Consider the following 19,359-nt stretch of genomic DNA (forward strand, 5'->3'; position numbering starts at 1 on the left):
ATATTTTTTTTTATTATTTCTATTTGAATAATGATAAAATGAAGATTAAAATGCGTACAATAAGATTTAAAAAAATTATTAAGTTAAGTTTATCCTCATCGCTGCAAAATTCATAAGAAAAATGCTTCTTTTTTTCCAGGCTTTTACTGTTCTCTCTTAAACTAATATCTAGACAAAGAGTGTTGAAAGAAAGTACAATACAAGCTTCGATAGAAAGTAAGTAAAGAGGCAGGAAGTTAAAGCACGTGTTTCGTCTCAATTCTTTCATCAACTCTCTCTTTCAGGTATGCTATTTTGATGCTTGCAGACTCACCATCTTTGTATTTAGCACTTCTTTACAAAAGGATATTTCTTTAATCGAAGTTAAATGAAATAATGAAAATCAGTTTAAAAAAAATCAGAAAATGCTTATTTTTTCTTCCCTATCTGAAATTTTTAAGAAGTTAAAAAATTTACTTGTTCATCTCTTCCTGAAGGATGTACGGTAAAATATACTTTTTTTTAACCATACAGTTTAAAATTTTTGCTCTGTTGGAAATTTCTCGGAAAAAATGGTTAAATAGCAATTTATTGAATGGTTATTTTACATATTTAATCAAAACAGTCAAGTAACCATAAATAAAATGGTAAGTTTGAGAAAAACTGTTTATTTACTACTTTCACCTAATATCGCACCAAATAGAACGACCTAATGAAGCTACTTAGTTCTTTGCAAATGCTTACATATCATAGCCGAGAGGGCTTATCTGTCAATCTCACGACCTGCAGATTTGGAGTTCGAATCCTAGTGTTGACACCACAATATTTCCTCCATACCCTTCAACACATGAAGAATTTCCAGTGTCCGGCACTCTCCAATGCCCATTATTTTACGAAAAGCCGAGCTCCTACGTCTAGTTAAATAAATAAAAAAAAATTACGTTTTTGAAAAATCCTAGTTGTAAATGGTTAAAAATCCGTATAGTTTCGTATTCATGGCTTTATAACCATCTTTCTGTAAATGGTTTCAAAACCATAAAGGAAAAAAATGCTTTTTATCGTAAACTTTACGGTTAATTGGATGGGCAGACAGCTGCCAGTTATTTTACCATAATTTCAGAATGAAAATTTTAACAGTGTACAAACATTATTAACCAAACAATTATATATAATTAATGATTATAAGATATTTTTTGCATAGAAATATATTTGTATAGACTAGTATTAAAACTACGTATGTGTAAAATGTTTTGATTTGAAGAAAAATGACTCCAGAGTGAAATTAACATTAATCGGCTATTCTTGTAACTAAACTATTTTCTGACTATCCAGAATTTTCGATTACCTTTCGAACTAAGTGATGCATGTTTTAAAAGTCAAAAATTTGTTAAACATAATGTATGATTGTTAATAAAAAGTAAGATTTTGTGTGGGATTTTTCAAATTGTTATGCAGTCACCAATGAATTTCGTAAATTGCTATGGATTTACCAATGAATTTTGTAAATCAAGATGGATTCTTCAATGAATTTTGTAAATCCCCATAGATTTTATTAATCGCCAGAGATTCATCAATGAATTTTGTAAATCTCCATGGATTCATCAATGAATTTTGTAAATTGCTATGCTGACTAAAAGTCAAGGAAGAGCAGTGAAATCGGAAATGAACGAAGAACCTGTGAGTTTATGAGAAAAGATAAAACTGTTAAAATAAGAAATATAAATTAGTCTCTCAAAAAAGTGCACTCTTTATTCTTAGAGATTAATTTATATTTTCATTACTATATTAATTTATATTTATATTATTTGCAATTTATTATAATTTATTTTATTATGATTATTATGATTAATTTATATTTTATTATATAATTATTTTACTCTTTATTCTTAGAGATTACTAGATCAGATATTAGATTAGTACTAGATATAGGAGATTTATTGCCCAGTGAATAAATTATTTTTTTAATGAAATATCGTTGCAAAATTCATCGCTCCCTAAGAAAAAATTAACACTTTTATATGTTTAAAACAATACCCTACACAAATAAAACTTTAATGAAAAACTAAAAAATCTAACTCCTTTTTCTACCTTATTAAAAAATTAAAAGGTAAAAGTGACGTTTAAATATTATACGCTTAAAATGAATAACTTGGAGTATGCATTTTTAAGAGACCGAATACAAAATAATTAGATCCCAATAACATCTAATTTTAAGGAACGGTGAAGTACAGTTGTTTTGTTTATTAATGATTTAATACTTTTTTAGGTTAGCTAGCCGGAATTATTTTTCAACTCGAATTATTTTTTCAATCTTATTGTTTATAAAGCGTTTGGATATAGACATTTCTCATTTGCGAAACAGACAATAAACGAAAAAAAGTGATGCATATTGTTATTATTTATTTAGTTAATCTGAATTCAGAGAATATATTATTGAATACAATTGTAGCAATAGTTTTTAAAACCTCGCATTACTTCAAATTTTAACATTTTGTATTACGTTTTAAAATTTTACGAACTTATCAACTTTTTCCAACAAAACGAAATTATTCCTAATAAACAAAATTTTAACAAAAATATTCTAGTTTATGTCTGATCATTTAATTTACAAAATATTATTAAGGATTCTAAACTGTTAAAAATTTCTCAGAAAAAAATCGTTATATAACAATTTATTTAATTGTTATTTTACCATATTCAAATAAAGCAGTCAAAGAATCATAAATTGATAGTATTTAAATTGTTAACTGTGAGAGAAATCGTTTATTAACTGTTTTCACTTAATACGGAACAACCAGAATTCTATCACACCAACTTGACTCACTAAATGAAGCCACTTAGCTCCTTATAAATGGGTACACATTATAGCCGAGACGTCTAAGGTGTCAATCTCGTGATAGACAGAACGGGTGTACGAATCCCGGCTTTGACATCACTATATTTCCTCCGCATGAAAAGTTTCAAGTGGCTTGCACTCCGCAATTTGTGGCCCTGGCGGCCTGTTAGAATACGATACGCAAAGATGGCAACACCATAAAGCTGCTAAACTATCTCCTATGTCCAATAAAATTTCTGTTTTTGCAGTTTTAGAACCATGCTAATTGTAAAGAGTTCAATAACCGTATAATTTCGTATTCATGGTTTTTTTAACCATACTAGTTGTAAACGGTTTCAAAACCGTTAAGTTAACAAATGTTGTTTACTGTATACTTTACAGTTAATTGGATGAACAGACTGCTGCCGGTTATTTCACCATAATTTAAAAATGAAAATTCTAAGAGTGAGCAATTGAAGAGAATCTCTTAGTCATATACTTGTGTTATGAAGGTTTTATTTCAAGACAGTGATCAGAAGGGGTCAGTATTTGATAGCCGTGGTAGGTATACTAAATAAATTTCTCAAGCATTAAAAGAGACAGAAAATGTTCTTACTTCTTGAATCTCCTCTTCGTCATCACTTCTCATGGCACATTCAGAACATACGGAGACATTTCTCTAAAAAACATCAACAGCATTCATTAATTTTAGAGTATTTTCCAATTTAATAATTATTACTAATACTAAAAAAGGTGCTCTAACTTGCTTGGACATTGGTCTCGAGTTGACAAGTGAAATCAGTCAAAATTTGGCAGGATGGCAAAACTGTGTTTCATGTAATACTGAATACTATTCCGTTAAGCACCAAATTTTAAAAAAAAATGGTGGAAAAGTAACTTCTTAATTTTCACTTTAATTGCTACCTTTGACTATTTTTACTCGTTTTAAATAATAGAAACTATTATATGATGAATGAATGTGCTTATTTTAACAATCATACTTGATTTGTTCTTTATTAATTTACCAATAAGGAGTTTACACGAGCTAATGCCTCCACGAGAATAGTGTGAACATTAAGTATGAGTCCATATTAACACAGTCTCTTAGTGGTACGTTGATGCATTTCCTTACGACTTTACTCTTTTTATATATAAAATAACATATAGTGGAGGGCACTAATTTATTAAATGATTCAACTTATTTTTGTTGTCACTAATAAATTTTTCTATCAACTTTAGGAACCCTGATAAAAAATGTAAAAAGGTGGAAGAGTCCTACAATATTTAATATGCTATTGTGATATCAATTAAGATAAGTAAGGTTTGTTTAATTCTGCAATCACTTAACGAGCCATTTTGGCTCAGGAGATAGAGTGCTCGATCCAAATGATCCAGGTTCGAATCCCAGCGATGGTTTGTTTATACGAATTGTGCTCCCGTCTCGCACCAACCACTGCGCTGACATAAACATCATCAGTGCTAAAATAGATCATACGTTCGAATCATCTTGCAATCGGCGAAGCGTTTCCTCTCTATCTAAAACTGGTTAGTTCCATCAAAACATGAATGCAGATTTGTCCCAATGCTTGAGCTATACGTTCCCTTTTCTTCAAAATTGAGTTCGAAATTACAAGATTACGAAGCTGGACTTTCATAGTCATAAATTCAAAATTGAGTTATCTGTTCAACGCCATTTTAAAATAAAATAAGAATTTCAACGCACCACTATCAGGTTTTATATATTTGTGTAAATTGTTAGTTATCGTTGTAGAGAAATCATTGTGACTCAATTTTATTATACCGAAAATTTAATAGCAAAGAGTAACTTTTGCTACCACTTTAATATTCTAGAAAAATCTCTCGCTAAATGTAGTAGAATTTAACTAAGCATTAGGATTTTTAAGGTAATTTACTCAAGACTGCATTTCTGGACAAAAATTAGTTCCATTTCAAAATTTATTTGTTTTTCTAATACACTAAAGAGCCAAAAAAACTGGTACAGGCATGAGTATGCAAATAAAGGGCTATGGAGCCAATCAAAGTACAGCGCGGCGATCGGCAACGCGTATATAAGACAACGAGTTCTTAGATCGGTTACTGCTGCTACAATGCCAGGTTATACAGATTTAAGTGAGTTTGAACGTGGTGTTATAGTCGGCGCATGGAAGATAGGACATAGCATCTCCGAGATAGCAATGAAATTTGGATTTTCACGTACGACCATTTCACGAGTATACCGTGAGTATTGGAAATCCACCAAAATCCCCAGACCTGAACATTATTGAATATATTTGGTATGCCTTGCAACGTGATGTTCAGAAGATATCCCCACCCCCTCTTACTCCACTGGTTTATGGATAGCCCTGCAGGATACATGGTGTCAATTATCTCCAGCACTACTTCACACATTGATCGAATCCATGCCACGTCGTGTTGCGGCACTTCTGCGTGCTCGCGGGGGCCCTACACGATATTAGGCAGGTATACCAGTTTTTTTGGCTCTTCAGTGTAAGTAACTATAGATTAAAAAATAAGTTTATAATATAACATAAGTTTATAATATAAGTTTATAATATAAGTTTATATTTATAACATTCAGTATAAAATCTAAAACGGTTATTTAATCATTTTGACTACTATGCTTGATAGCGATTTCTTTAAAGTAATAATTCTCTACAAAATTTTATTTCTTCCTTTAGTTATAACTAATAATAAAGTCATTTTTAAATGAATAAATTCTACTTCTAGCAGAAGACCATAAATGAATAAATTCTTCTCTGTAAAATACATAAATTACGTTAAAAAGTACTGGCCCTCAGGTAGATTTACCACGATACTTTTTATCATAAAATTCATTTTTACCATGAAATTTCAGGGGGTCGAAGAATCTGGTACACAATAATTTTTATACAATAGTATTTGCTTAGTTTTGAGTATAACTAATGATAATTAATAAGTAATTTTTAAATGAATAAATGTGCATGGTAACGAATTTTATAATTTTGTGCAACAATATTTCCTCAGCGCTATAGCAATAGATCTATGGCAAAATACTCAAAGAGTAATAATAACTGAAAGCGCACCAAAATTTTTAATGCCCTTTTTGACTTCTACTCTGAAAATATTTAAATTACTTCAAAAAGTACTGGTCCGCGGGTACATTTACCATGGTACTTTTTATGAGAAAATCAATTTTTACCGTAAAATTTTAAGAAACGAAGAATCTGGTATACTGTAATTTTTATATACAGTAGTATTTACTATAAATTCACTCGTCATTATAATGAAATTAATATTATTGTAAAAATTACGGTTTAAAATTTTATGGTAAAGTAAATTTTATGGATGGTGTACCCGGGATGCCAATACTTTTTATAATAAATTGATCCAGAATTTTTTACAGTGAAGGTATAATTAATATGTATTTTTTGAGTATGATTTCGTAACATAAATTATCGTCTGCACTAAAAAACAGGCATATCTCATCAGTGCTCACTTATGCTTTCCCCAAATACAATTTTTGCTCTTAAAGTGTTTGGTAGCATAAAATGGAAGCAAAAGTCTTAGATTTTACCTTAATTTTTGCCATAAGATCATTGCTGTGAAACGGTAGAAGCTCGATATTAGGTTTTTTTTTTAAATTATTTTTATTCTTCAGCAGTTATCGGGAAACCTGTTCATTGGTGTCAGTTTTTATTTCAGTGCATTAGCTACATCTTATTTATAAACTGGCAAAAATATAACTTTTTTTTAACTCTTACAAGTCTTTGAAAAATAATTGTAAGATAGTTCCATTGACATAATCTTAAATCATATCACTTTCACAATTTATATTATCAATATAAAATTTAAATTATGGGCCGTTAGTGATGTTTTTCTACTTTTTTCGTCAAATCAAACACCAAACATAATAATCAATCAATAAGGTTAAGGGCCACTATCCGGTATATATTTTCCCGGTATAATCTATAGTGATGTTTTCTTTTTTTAAGGTTAATCGCCACTGCACGACATTCGTTTGTCCGGTATACCCAACACTGGTTTTTTAACTTTAAGTGCCCCCGGTGTTCCCTACAACGACCGTCGAAGGGAAGGATCGTCGCCTTGTAGTCTTAAATTCCCTCACTGCCACTTGCCGATTTTTTAACGCCCTCATTCACCGGACAGTACTCAATAGGTGCGTGAATGGAAAATCCTATAATAACTAGTCCATCGATAGGGCGTTAGCCGAAAGGTAGCCACTTTGGTAAATCTTAGATTTTACCGGTAGAACCTTGGGTTTACCAGACTTCATGGTTTTATCGTAACATATACATTAAAAAAAAGGTAAAACTATCCCACAACCATCCGTTATGAGCCATGAGGACCATGGAGATTAAGGATCCACCATTTCGAGACTAACAGTATGATGGAGACATTGTGCACTGACCCAGACAAACTGGTACCCCTCAAATTGAAGTTGGGTTCAACTTCAAGACGCCTTAATAAAGCTTAATGGGTTGAAAATTGCTAGTGATTAACATTAAGTTAGTATAAGAATGTTTTCCGATGTCTGCTAGGGACATTTATAAACTATACAGTAGCACAATTTAGTTTTATTGAGTAAAAAAAGGGTGGCTGTGGTTTGTTTGTTTTTGAGCTTAGATTTATAACGTTAATTAAGGAGTATTTATTCTTCATTTTGAGTGTTTTGAAATTGGAGTGAATTTTAACTGAAAAGTTCCATTTTTGTGGCATTAATAAGATAAGGAAACACTGATCGAATGCAACTGTGATCAACTAATTCTGATAACTTCAATTGTGGATAAAAAGGTACTTTTCTCCAATCTAAATTGATACTGATCGGCATATTATGCCGACTGTTTTGGTGAGACAGGTGATGTACATTCGTGTTTCAAATGTTACTGGGGTACTCATTTTGATAATTATTTTACGCTCATAGTGACTCTATTGCTGTGTCCCGATTGTGTATTTATCGATCTGTTGTTGATGACTTTGTGCGCATGCGTAGAAGATCCTGCTAATCAGCGATCCTTTGCTGATTGAGGAGCAGCTCGTCTTCCTATATCAACATTAACTTTGATTGTATTCATTTAGTGCTTTAATTTTATATCTTGACTGTATATTTTTTATCAATTTACCTTCTTTATTCTCAGTAAGATTTTAAATGTTTTAACTGTGTTTTTTTTTACCTTACGCTTTACTTTTAACTTTTGATATTTATCAATATCATTCATTCAATTATTCGTTTGATTTTTATCAATTGAAATTGGTAAAATTTAATTTTATCAATTTACTTTTTTATTCTCTGTTTGATTTTCACTGTCTACTTTTACCTAACGCTTCAAACTCTGCTTTAAATTACTGCTTTAGTAGAGGAAGCTGATGTTTTAAGGCAGAGTAAAAGGGGCACTTACCTGCCGTTCCACCAGCAAAGAGACAGGAATTACACTAAACTACTCAAACCAACTTAGAGAGATGTCCTGTCAGATAAAACTAAATCGGATGTCATTAATTCACTTTACCCCAATAAACTTAACAGCGGTATCAAAAGAATATCAAAAATCAGAGATTGTGGCATACTTATACAATCGTCCAATGAAAGAGATTTACAAATCTTGGGACAAGAATTAAACAGCAATGAATTAGCGGAAAACTGCACAATCGGCAGACCAAAATTAATTAACCTTTCTGTCATCATTTTTGGTATTGATGGAGAATGTGACAAGGAATACCTAACTGACACCATTATCAACCAAAACGATATTATAGACAGAGAAGACACTGATGTTAAATTTCCTTTAAGAGCTGGCAGAGAGAAAAAACAATTGGATCCTCCCAGAATCATTTAACAAGATCATGAACCTGGACAGAATCAATATGAAATGGAGAAGACACAATTTCTAGAATCACTTCAGAGTGAAGCAATGCTTCAAATGTGCAGTTCTTGGTCATCTTGCAAGAGACTGCAAGGCAGAGAAGGTATGTAAGAATTGCTCCAAAACTGGACACTACGACAGGGATTGCCACATCAGCACGTGCTGTAAATTATGCGAAGCAGCGAACAGACGCTTCAAATTGACATACGGCACTAACCACGACCCTTACGACAGAAGCTGCAGGCAAATAGAAGGAGCCAGAGAACTACAGAAGAAAAGAACAAATTATGGCTAGACGCAATCGAGGTAGTTAAACATACGGACATCTAAATCTACACCACTCAAGGGCTGTTAATACTCAGCTGAATTATGACAATGAACGGCGAAGCCTCAATATATTAGGCTTAAACGAACGATATTTTAACCAATTTAATTGAATCACCGACTTCTCAGGAAACATCAGTATCTATGCCACTGATCAGCGGGAAAAGGCCGCTATTTTAGTCAACTATGATCACCTAGAGGAGTTTAGTATCATAAAAGAGAAATGCATACAGGCTATCGGCTACACGTTCAACTCCTCAGACCACGCTTTCGTTTCGATTTGCGTCCCCCCAAGTGATCCGATAGAACTCTATATTTTAAAACTTGAATCCATGGTCATCAGCTACGATAAACGCAAATTCCTCTTCTGTGGAGATCTCAACACATAATCCCCATTATGGGAAGGATCTGTTACACACCGCTTCGGACCAATTGGTCTAACAATTTGATTTGATTATTCTCAATGAACCAAACGGACTACCTACCTACAATTCTACTCTAGGGAAAAGTTGGATAGACCTCATGATCGCAAATGACTACCAATTCAGAAATTATCGAGTTATGGATCAAACAACCGGATCAGATCACGAACTACTAGTATGTGACTTCGTCCCTGATGGAAATATGACGACCATACCTAATACACAGGCATCTAATAGACGCCACTACAATAAACTAAACTGGATTGAACTGAAAACCGTACTCAACACTTTAACTAATAAATATAAGGTTAACTCTGTTACTGACAAAGGCGGTCTAGACGAGTTCATAAATAACTGTGCGAATGATATTATTACCATCTGTAAGCCCGTAAAATTTAATTTTACCGGAGGAAATACCAGCTCAAAGAACTTATGGTGGTCCGTTCAACTAAATACAATGAGAAAGAGAGTTGTACAGAAGAAGAGTTGTACACATCTTTGTATATAGAAGAGTATCTTGAGTGTTGTACATAGAAGAAGATATCAACCAGAACTCAACGAAGACCAAAGAATTAAACTCAAAACTGAATTCAAATAAAACCTTGCCAAATACAGACGTATGATAAGATTTGAAAAAAGAAATACAATGAAAACATATGTTAGTGCACTTACCTTTAATTCGGCATTTGGAAAACCCTATAAAATAGCTAGGAACCTAAACACAAAAAAACCTTATAACTTACTCACTGAACGTCAAGACGGTACTTCTACTGAAGATTTCGGGGAATTGATTAATAACATTCTAACTTACTACTTTTCATGGATACAGGACATTATTAGAAGAGATCGACATTATTAGAACGGGTGCCAGGGATACACCGTTTTCGATTCCGGAAATCAAGATTTTCATGAAGAGGATCAGGTCAAAAAAATCACCAGGACCGGACGGAGTACCCGCTGAGGTCTATAAAGATCTCCTCTACTGTAACAAATATTGGTTTGGAGCGGTGTTAAACAAATGCATGGAATTTGAGTGTTATCCAGACAACTGGAAATCAGCAATAATATGCCTGATACGAAAATCTAACAATGATCATACACAACCGCAGAACTATAGACCGATTTCCCTGCCTCCCACCTGGGGCAAAATATTGTATAAATTGATCACACAAAGATTATCTTATTTGCTGGAGAACAACAACGAACAATACGGCTTCAAGAGGGCCAGGGGAACAGAAAATGCTCCAAGAAACGTCGTAAAATACATCAGGGAGGCAAAACAAGAGGGAAAACACTCTGTGGGGGTAGCCATGGACATCAAGAATGCTTTTAACTCTGCCAGCTGGAGTAAACTTAAAAATAAGATCAACTGTTTGGGTCTCGGCGACTCGGCACTAACTTTAATTTTAGACTTTTTGAACAACCGTCGCTTCGGTTATTGTTTTAAAGATTTCAACCTTTCGATTCCAACAAATATTGATGTTCCTCAGGGTTCTTCCTATTGACCCATATTGTGGCTAATTTTAATTAATTCCATTTTAGACAATTTTATATTTCCATAATCCAAACTGCTGGCCTTTGCCGAGGACGTCTTTCTCCTTACTAAAAATTTAGTTCTATATAGAGTTGATAAAATTGGGACGGAAATCATTGAGGCCTTAACTGACAGGGTCAAGGACCACAGACTCACTTTTGCACCAGACAAAACAAAGGTTATCACCTTCCCTAAAAATACCAATATTGTACGAAGACTACCTTGCATCAAAATGAAAAGCATTCCGACGGCCTATATTAAAAATGAAAAGATTCTCAAATATCTAGAGGTCATCCTGGACCCTCAGTTGAGCTGGAGACCCCACATCTAAACGACCTTCGAACCAAAATCACAATTTTCTATCGCAAACTAAAACAATATAGCAACCTGGGGACTGAGTATACTGAAATTGCCTTACATTCAGGCCATAGAACGTTAAATCACATATTGAGCCTCCGTCTGGTATGTCAATAATGTTAAGATGAATAATAAATTAAATACTATACAGAGAATTCCACTGCTAAAAATCACTATATGCTATTCAACAACCAGTATGGAGGCTTACTCTCCGGCATCATACTCATACACCTTAAGATCAGAGAAACAATTGAAAGCAAAACTGGATTACCCACCAAACAAATGTTTTTGATGCTGCTTATCAAATCAGTAATCTGAAAGAATATAACACGAACCCAGTTCACAAATATAACCCAGGACAATATAGAATGATCACCTGCGGGCATAGCTCACAGAGTGGAAAAGATTGCGAGATTTATACAGATGGAAGCAAAAGAATCACGCAAAATGCAACAACATCAGAAATTGAGAGCAAGGTGGGATATGGTTTGTGGTGAAACTCAACAACCGCACCATTTATCAAAAATCAGCAAGGCTCAATGATGACGCTAGCGTCTACCCCGCTGAGCTAAAATGGCTACAAACAGACTCAAAAATCCTAATATCAAAGATCCGGCCATATTTACTGATTGCAAATTCTCGTTACACTTGCTCGAAAATCCAATACAAACAGTTAAACTGGTCGAACAGATAAAAAGAACTGGTTGAACAGAATTATAGCTTTTATTGGATGAGGGCTCATTCGAGGAAGGCAAGCAACGAGGAAGCTCTTGCGAAAGATGGTACAACGGTCAATCGGGTGAACATTAATTGTCCTTTCACTAAGCCCTAGATTAAAACTAGACTAAGGAGGGTCAGCAGAGCGTTATTTCAGGATAATTCACTCAATGGGAGGCAAACATACCCAATGATTAACTGCTTAGCTGTGACTTTTATTTAAACGGAGAGTTTGGCCAACAGCAATCAAGAATATTTCAGAAATCAGCTAGTTGCAAACACCATGGCAAATTTCAAACCATTACACATCTGTTAACTGAATGGGAATAATTCTCATTATCTTAATAAAAGAGGAGCTATGGAGATTTGGTGCAAAACAAAAAAAAACAGATGCTGGTCATTAAAACTATCATAAAAAGAAGTTTTGAAGACACTATAGCACCTGACGACTATATGGACCCCATATTCTCTCCTTATATCACACCTCGCCTATCTTTTTTCCTTTCAATGTTTACACTATAATTTTAATGATTTCTTAATTCTTGTTATCAATACTACACTGAAGAGCCAAAAAAACTGGTATACCTGCCTAATATCGTGTAGGGCCCCGCAAGCACGCAGAAGTGCCGCAACACGACGTGGCATGGATTCGATCAATGTGTGAAGTAGTGCTGGAGATAATTGACACCATGAATCCTGCAGGGCTGTCCATAAACCAGTGGGAGTAAGAGGGGGTGGGGATATCTTCTGAACATCACGTTGCAAGGCATACCAAATATGTTCAATAATGTTCAGGTCTGGGGATTTTGGTGGATTTCCAATACTCACGGTATACTCGTAAAATGGAATTACGTGGAAATCCAAATTTCATTGCTATCTCGGAGATGCTATGTCCCATCTCCCGTGCGCCGACTATAACACCACGTTCAAACTCACTTAAATCTGTATAACCTGGCATTGTAGCAGCAGTGACAGATCTAAGAACTGTGCTAGACACTCGTTGTCTTATATACGCGTTGCCGATCGCCGCACTGTACTTCGATTGGCTTCATAGCCCTTTATTTGCATACTCATGCTGGTACCAGTTTTTTTGGCTCTTCAGTGTATTTCATTTTTGACAATTTAATTTATTTTATAACCTGGCCTTTGCCTTTTTAGTATTTACTTCTATTTTAAATTTTACTACTTTACTATTTCAAAAATTTTATACTATTTTTGGCCTACTGCCTTTTTTAGATGGGATTTCAGTTATAATCTTTACTGTTTTACAATTCTTCAACGGGGACACTGTTTACTTGTAATTTTATTTGTTAACTGTGGATTTGTTAAAACAGTATCCAATTGATTATGTATATGTTACCGGTAAAGTACGAAACCCCGGCATTCTATAGATTGCCTAGGCATTGCATATAGTGCCGGATGTTTTTAGGCAAGGTATGAAGTATGAGAAGTATTACATACTTTCCCTAGGCATTGTATATAATGCCTAGGCATTCTATAGAATGGCAAATGATATTTAGGCAAAGTATGAAAAAAATGTCCTGATGAGTTTATTATGTAAATAATGTGAATTTCTCAAAAATAAAAATGTTACTCTGTAAAAATAATGAGAGTGGCATTAAAATAATTTATTCAAAATGCGTAAAGAAAAACGAAAGTTGTACAAAGCATAATTTATGCCTTTCTTATTACGAGAAACAAATTTTTCATATAAAAAATAAGAATTTAACCTACTTGATGCAACATGGCAGGCTTGAATGACATTTTGAATTACAGAACTGAATTGAAATCGGAGATGTATTTTATACTTTGCCGATTTCTCATTTGGCATTCTATAGAATGCCTTGGAAATGTGTGAAATATAACTCATTTCATACATTGACGGCTAGTTTTAGGCATTATATGCAATGCCTAGGCATTCTGTAGAATGCCGGATTTCAAACTTTGCCGGTAACATCTATACAACAATGACTTTTAATGTTTTATATGATTTTGTCTCATTTTCGGTTCACTATAAGGGATGATCCAATCGGCACATGCATTACAAGATGGGCATCCCGGAGCAATAATTTCTTTTCACTTGTAATTTTGTATGTAGTTTTTAATAAATGCCACGGTCTAGCCGAAATGGTTGGTCAGCCGGGCATTATCCATCCATAAGCCCTAATAAGGCTAGGGCAGCAAACTTTTTACTTATCGAGAAAAAAAATAATAATTACAAGATTAATATTTAAATTTCAAAAAAAATTTAAAGCTTTACTCACACAAAATAGAAAATTTATTAATAATAAGTTATTAAATCATTAGTTTAGTGTTTTTTTTAATTAAAAATTGACAAAAATTTGTTTTTTGCCATACAGTTCAATACAGTGTGATACAATTTTTCTATACAGTTAAAACAAATTGACATTAATTTGGGGAAAAATAAACAAAAAGAAATCTGACAACTAATTCTTGTGAAAAGGGACATAAAAACCTTTTTAACCAGGATTAAATTCTGAAGTGTTTCAAATTATTATCAATTAATAATTCCTTTTTTTTCTTCCTGCAATTACGTTTTCTCATTTTTAGTCCCACCTTCCACAGTAGTGGCTCCCAAGATTTCAATAGCATTTTTTATCTTGCATTAATTTATGACTCCTAAAAATTGTACTTATTACTTCACTTTTAACAAGAATTCTGAAAAAATAAATTAGATTTTAAGGTTAGGTTAGATTTAAGAAAAGTTAGGTTAGATTAGATTAGGTTAGATTTTAAGAAACACAGCAATTGTAAAAATTCATATTAATTAATTAATATCATTACGAGTTTGCAAATTAGCGCTTTTATATAAGATATCAAATTTTTACACGCTAGTAACTAATATTTTATTTTATTTGTCAAATGCCAGTTACATTAGACATTAGGCCATTAAACTTCTTGCTTGCCAATAGCGTTGAAAGTAACTAATATTAATAAGCAACTTATCAAGAATTTACTACTGAATATAACAATTTTTAATAATTAAACAATTTTAATAATTGTCTCAAAATAGGACTAAAATCTGCAGAGTTTTTACCTAAAATATAAATAGAAAATTTTCCCCTTTTTATTTTTAAATTATTTTATTTACTTAACCTATAAATAAAAAAGAACTTCACTGTAAGAAAAAAGAAAAACGAAAGTAAAACCAAAACGGGAATGCAAATGAATAGAATGAGTAACAGAAATTGATCAAATTAAAGTCGAAAATAAAGAGTCTTTATTCTTTGTATTGGGTGTGTCTCAAACAAAGTATTATTCTGATTCAATTGTATGGTGGATTTATTGTCAATTAATAACTTACTCTTATAGAAGAATATCGTTAAAGAAGCTTATACTAAAATGCTGATACTGATAAGAATAATTAATGCAACAGTTATTCATGACTATTAGGACAAGTTAACCAATATGTATTAGCGCAGTCTATGCTAATTCTAAAAATGGCTTAAAACATTAATATGAAAAAAAGATGCAATTTTGCAAAAGCATTAGTTACCTTAATTGCTAATATTTAAAAAGTTACTTCACTCTATTATTTATGCTCATAAAAATTTCCTAGAAATTGAAAATTATGCATAGAATTTTAAAATGTTCATCTCGTAGATAAAAACACGCCAAATTGACAATTTTTAAAAAAAAATTCACAATCATAATCTGTTTCGTATCAGTAATCACAAAAGTTTCTGTCGTTGCTTGTGTAAATCAAAACATATTTTTATGTATCAATGAGAATTCTTCTCAAACGTTAAATAAAACAAAGTTTTAAATCATCTTCTTACGTGTTTTGCTAAATTTTTAAGTTATTCTCAAAAGCATTTAAAATTTTAAACTTATTCTCCTGAGGATAATTTTAACGGTTCTTTTTAATATATCCTTTGCATACTCTTATACACACTTGTATGAGTTTTATTGATCTCAGTTAAATTTCAATTTTCAAGATATTCCTATTATTTAGAAATTCTGTAAAAAACATTCTATGGTGCTAAAACAAATAGGAAAATGTGTTGTTTTAGTTTATCGATTAAGGGCAATAAGGCTGCAGGATTAATTAAAAAGATCACAAAACTACATCTAAGGAAATGTACAATGCGTATGGACCATTCTTAATAACTTTTGATCGAATGATCGGATCTTGACGATATTTTTCGATACGAAATCAAACACGAAAACGTACTTTTTCTGAATAAATATGCCTTTATTTCGACGGATTCGAATTTCTGACCCCCAAAATGCAGGTGGTACCCGCATTCTTTGATATATGGTCCCAATTGTTTAGTCAAGAGAGCGACTTAAGCTTGGACCCCTTTATGTTAACTTTGCTTTTTGAGTATTTCTCCATTTCTCGAAATATTTTTAAGCGAATTATAAACTTTTTCCACTCATTATTAAAATTCATTTATCCAAAGATAATTCTATTCTTAAAATAACTTTTAATAAATATTTATTATTTTCAAGAAAAATAGTCACAGCTCAAAAAAAGTATTTAAGAAAATGGGCATAGCTCAAAAAGCATATTTCAGAAAATAAACTTAGCTTAAAATCCGTTTTTAAGTAAATAGACACAGCTCAAAATGCGTATATAAGAAAGTGGACATAACTTAAAATGTGAGAAAATGAACATAAAGTGAGCCTACTGAATGTTAAACTAAACCAGCATTTTGTTTACTTTTTTAAAACTATTTAAGCAAAACCATTATAAAACAAAGTCTTGGACTACAGGATCAGATACTTCAGAATATTACAGATATAATTTTTCGACTGATTTTTTCAGATTTCTAAGCGATAAAGTGAAACTTTCTTCAAGTTTTATTGTTTAATTACAATTATAAATTAATAAAACCCGTACTGGTAAACCCGCAGCTATTTAGAAAAGACCCTTCAAGTCTTTTGTATAAAGACAAAATAACAAAAGCTACTCTTGCAAATGGACGATTTTAGATATTACGAATTTATTTGGACTTATTTAGTAATTCTTTAATAAAAACAATCATAATACCAAGAAAAAATAGGTCGGCATAGCCCAGGTGGCAAAGCGCTAGACTCGCGTTCGTGAGAATGGGAGTTCGAATCTAGCCGGCCAAAGACTCCGCATGTAGTAAATGGTGATTGGTGCACGGTAAAGCTGTCTGGCCACAAAGTCCTCCATGCTCCCACAACAAATTATGCCTCTGGAGGTATAGTTAACGTTATGGTTTTCAAAACTAAATTTCTTATTACCACACATTTTTATTCTTATTACCACAAATATGCAGTCTTAGAAACATTAAATGATATAACATATTGAATGAATTGTTTTTCCTAGCCATTATTTCTATAGTAGTATCTGCAATAATAAGATGGTAACGTATTATAGGTAGTTTTACTTACAGTACTTTTCATATTACATTTTGTCGCAATAACAGACTTCTGATGCATAAATTTACTCAAAAATATCATTAATATCAATAATATAAATTAACATATACATACGTTAAGAATAAAAAGTAAGCGAAAAAAAGGCCTGATTCCTTTTTCAACAATGTAAAATCAAACATATTGTTAATAATAATTTTCAAAAAAAGAATAACTTTTGCTTAACAAAGTTTTATTACGATTTTCAAGTACCTAGTTAAATGAATACTTGAGAACATTTGAGATCAGGTTCCGAAAATGTAAATTCTTATTTATTTATATTATAAGATTAAATTGAATAAAAAATTCTGAATAAATTTGATGATGCGCGTGTTTCTAAAAAAGAATCTAAAGCAGCTTAATATTAAACAATTCCTCAATCTGCTTCCGTCGTATGCAAATTTCACATATTTCTGCTAATTTCCCCTCAAATGAGAATAAATGCAAACAAAAATGGACTTATTTTCTGAGCTGGGAGATGTAGCGATTTTTTTAAACATTGCAATACAACTATATGCCAAGAATACAAGGCCGGATTTACGTATAAGCTGTAGCTTGGGGCCCCGAGATGACAAGGGTCCCCAGATCCTACTTTTCCCCCTCTTTTTTTAAACTTTTATTCAGAGCTGGGGCCTTAGAAGCACAAAATGCATTTTTTTTTTCTTTTTTACATTGTCGGACATAATAAATATAAATAAATGACTGAATAAAACAAAAAACTTCGTTGTCATCAGTAGGGAACATATCATCTTTCAAGCAATTTGAGTATTAATAAATTATTTTTAAATAAACAATTTTTCAGTTTAAAAGGTAAAAAAGTTTTTTTTTGCCCCATCATTCGATCATCAGACTATTTAATATCTGTTTCTAAGCATCAGAATTCCCTTTTATTTTACTTTAAAATTATTCAAATGATATATTTAATGCTTTCATGTGATATGCAGCAGTTTTAAATAGCACTTTAAAATATCTAAAAAAGGACCGAAATTGTCAGTTCAAAAAAAAAATTAACTAATACTTTTGAATAAGAATTTAAATAACTACACACGTTTGTTTTGCTATCTCATTCTATATAGCGTTATTTAGAGTAGACAGTTGCGTGTGGGTGTGATGATGACGCAATAAAAGAGGCATACAAAAAAAGCAAATTTCATTTCAGTTAAAATCCTCAATATTATATATTTAAACTTTTCGAAAATGTAGTAAAAGAGGTATACAAATTAACTGTCGCAAACCAATTAATATTAATTCAGAACGAAACAAAAATGATATAGAAATATGCTGAATCACTAATGAGATATAATAATATAAGCCAAAAATTTACATAAATAATGACAATTTTTTTTCTTGCAGTAAAATTTAACAAATGTACTTAAAATAATTAAAAAGAAAGCAAAAATAATGAAGAAATATTTTCAATATAAACATCAATTAAATAATATCAGCTTACGAAATGTTCTTTTTATTTTTACAAACAGTATTAATATAACGGCCCTCACCTGCTCCAGGGTGTAGGGACTGCTGGATTGGGAATTGACAAGGCTACTGATTTGAATATTAGTAGTCGTAAACTCGAAACTGGGTTGGCTGTGCAATGACTGTTATAAAATAAATTAAAAAAGTGGGCGGGATAGCCTGGTTGATGGGGCTCTTGACTCGTGTTCGTGAGAATTGGAGTTTGAATCCAGCCGGCAGAAGAATACCCATGTATAAAATGGTGACTGACGCATGTTAAATCTGTTGGGGTCACAAAGTCCTCCAAGTTCTCATAAGAAATACCTCTGGGTACTGATCCAGCAGTTCCCTTGTCTTCTGGCTTCGGTTCAAAATTACAAGGCTACCGAGTTAAACATTGGTAGTCGTGAACAATTGAGAATCGTAAAGAAAAAACAATTGAGAAAAAATTAGCAAAAAATCATT

General features: G+C 32.2%; 1 protein-coding gene across 1 annotated transcript in view; it reads right to left on the reverse strand.

Annotated features, from left to right (window-relative positions):
- Nucleotides 1-19,359, reverse strand: part of LOC107439832 (1-phosphatidylinositol 4,5-bisphosphate phosphodiesterase epsilon-1) — a gene marked incomplete in the record, with an annotated part of 220,854 nt that overhangs the window by 171,861 nt on the left and 29,634 nt on the right. The window contains 1 exon segment of the mRNA XM_071187233.1: nucleotides 3,411-3,473. Coding sequence (XP_071043334.1) covers nucleotides 3,411-3,443 — 33 coding nt within the window.

This window comes from Parasteatoda tepidariorum, chromosome X1, assembly GCF_043381705.1.
Source record: "Parasteatoda tepidariorum isolate YZ-2023 chromosome X1, CAS_Ptep_4.0, whole genome shotgun sequence".
Lineage (NCBI taxonomy): Eukaryota > Metazoa > Arthropoda > Arachnida > Araneae > Theridiidae > Parasteatoda > Parasteatoda tepidariorum.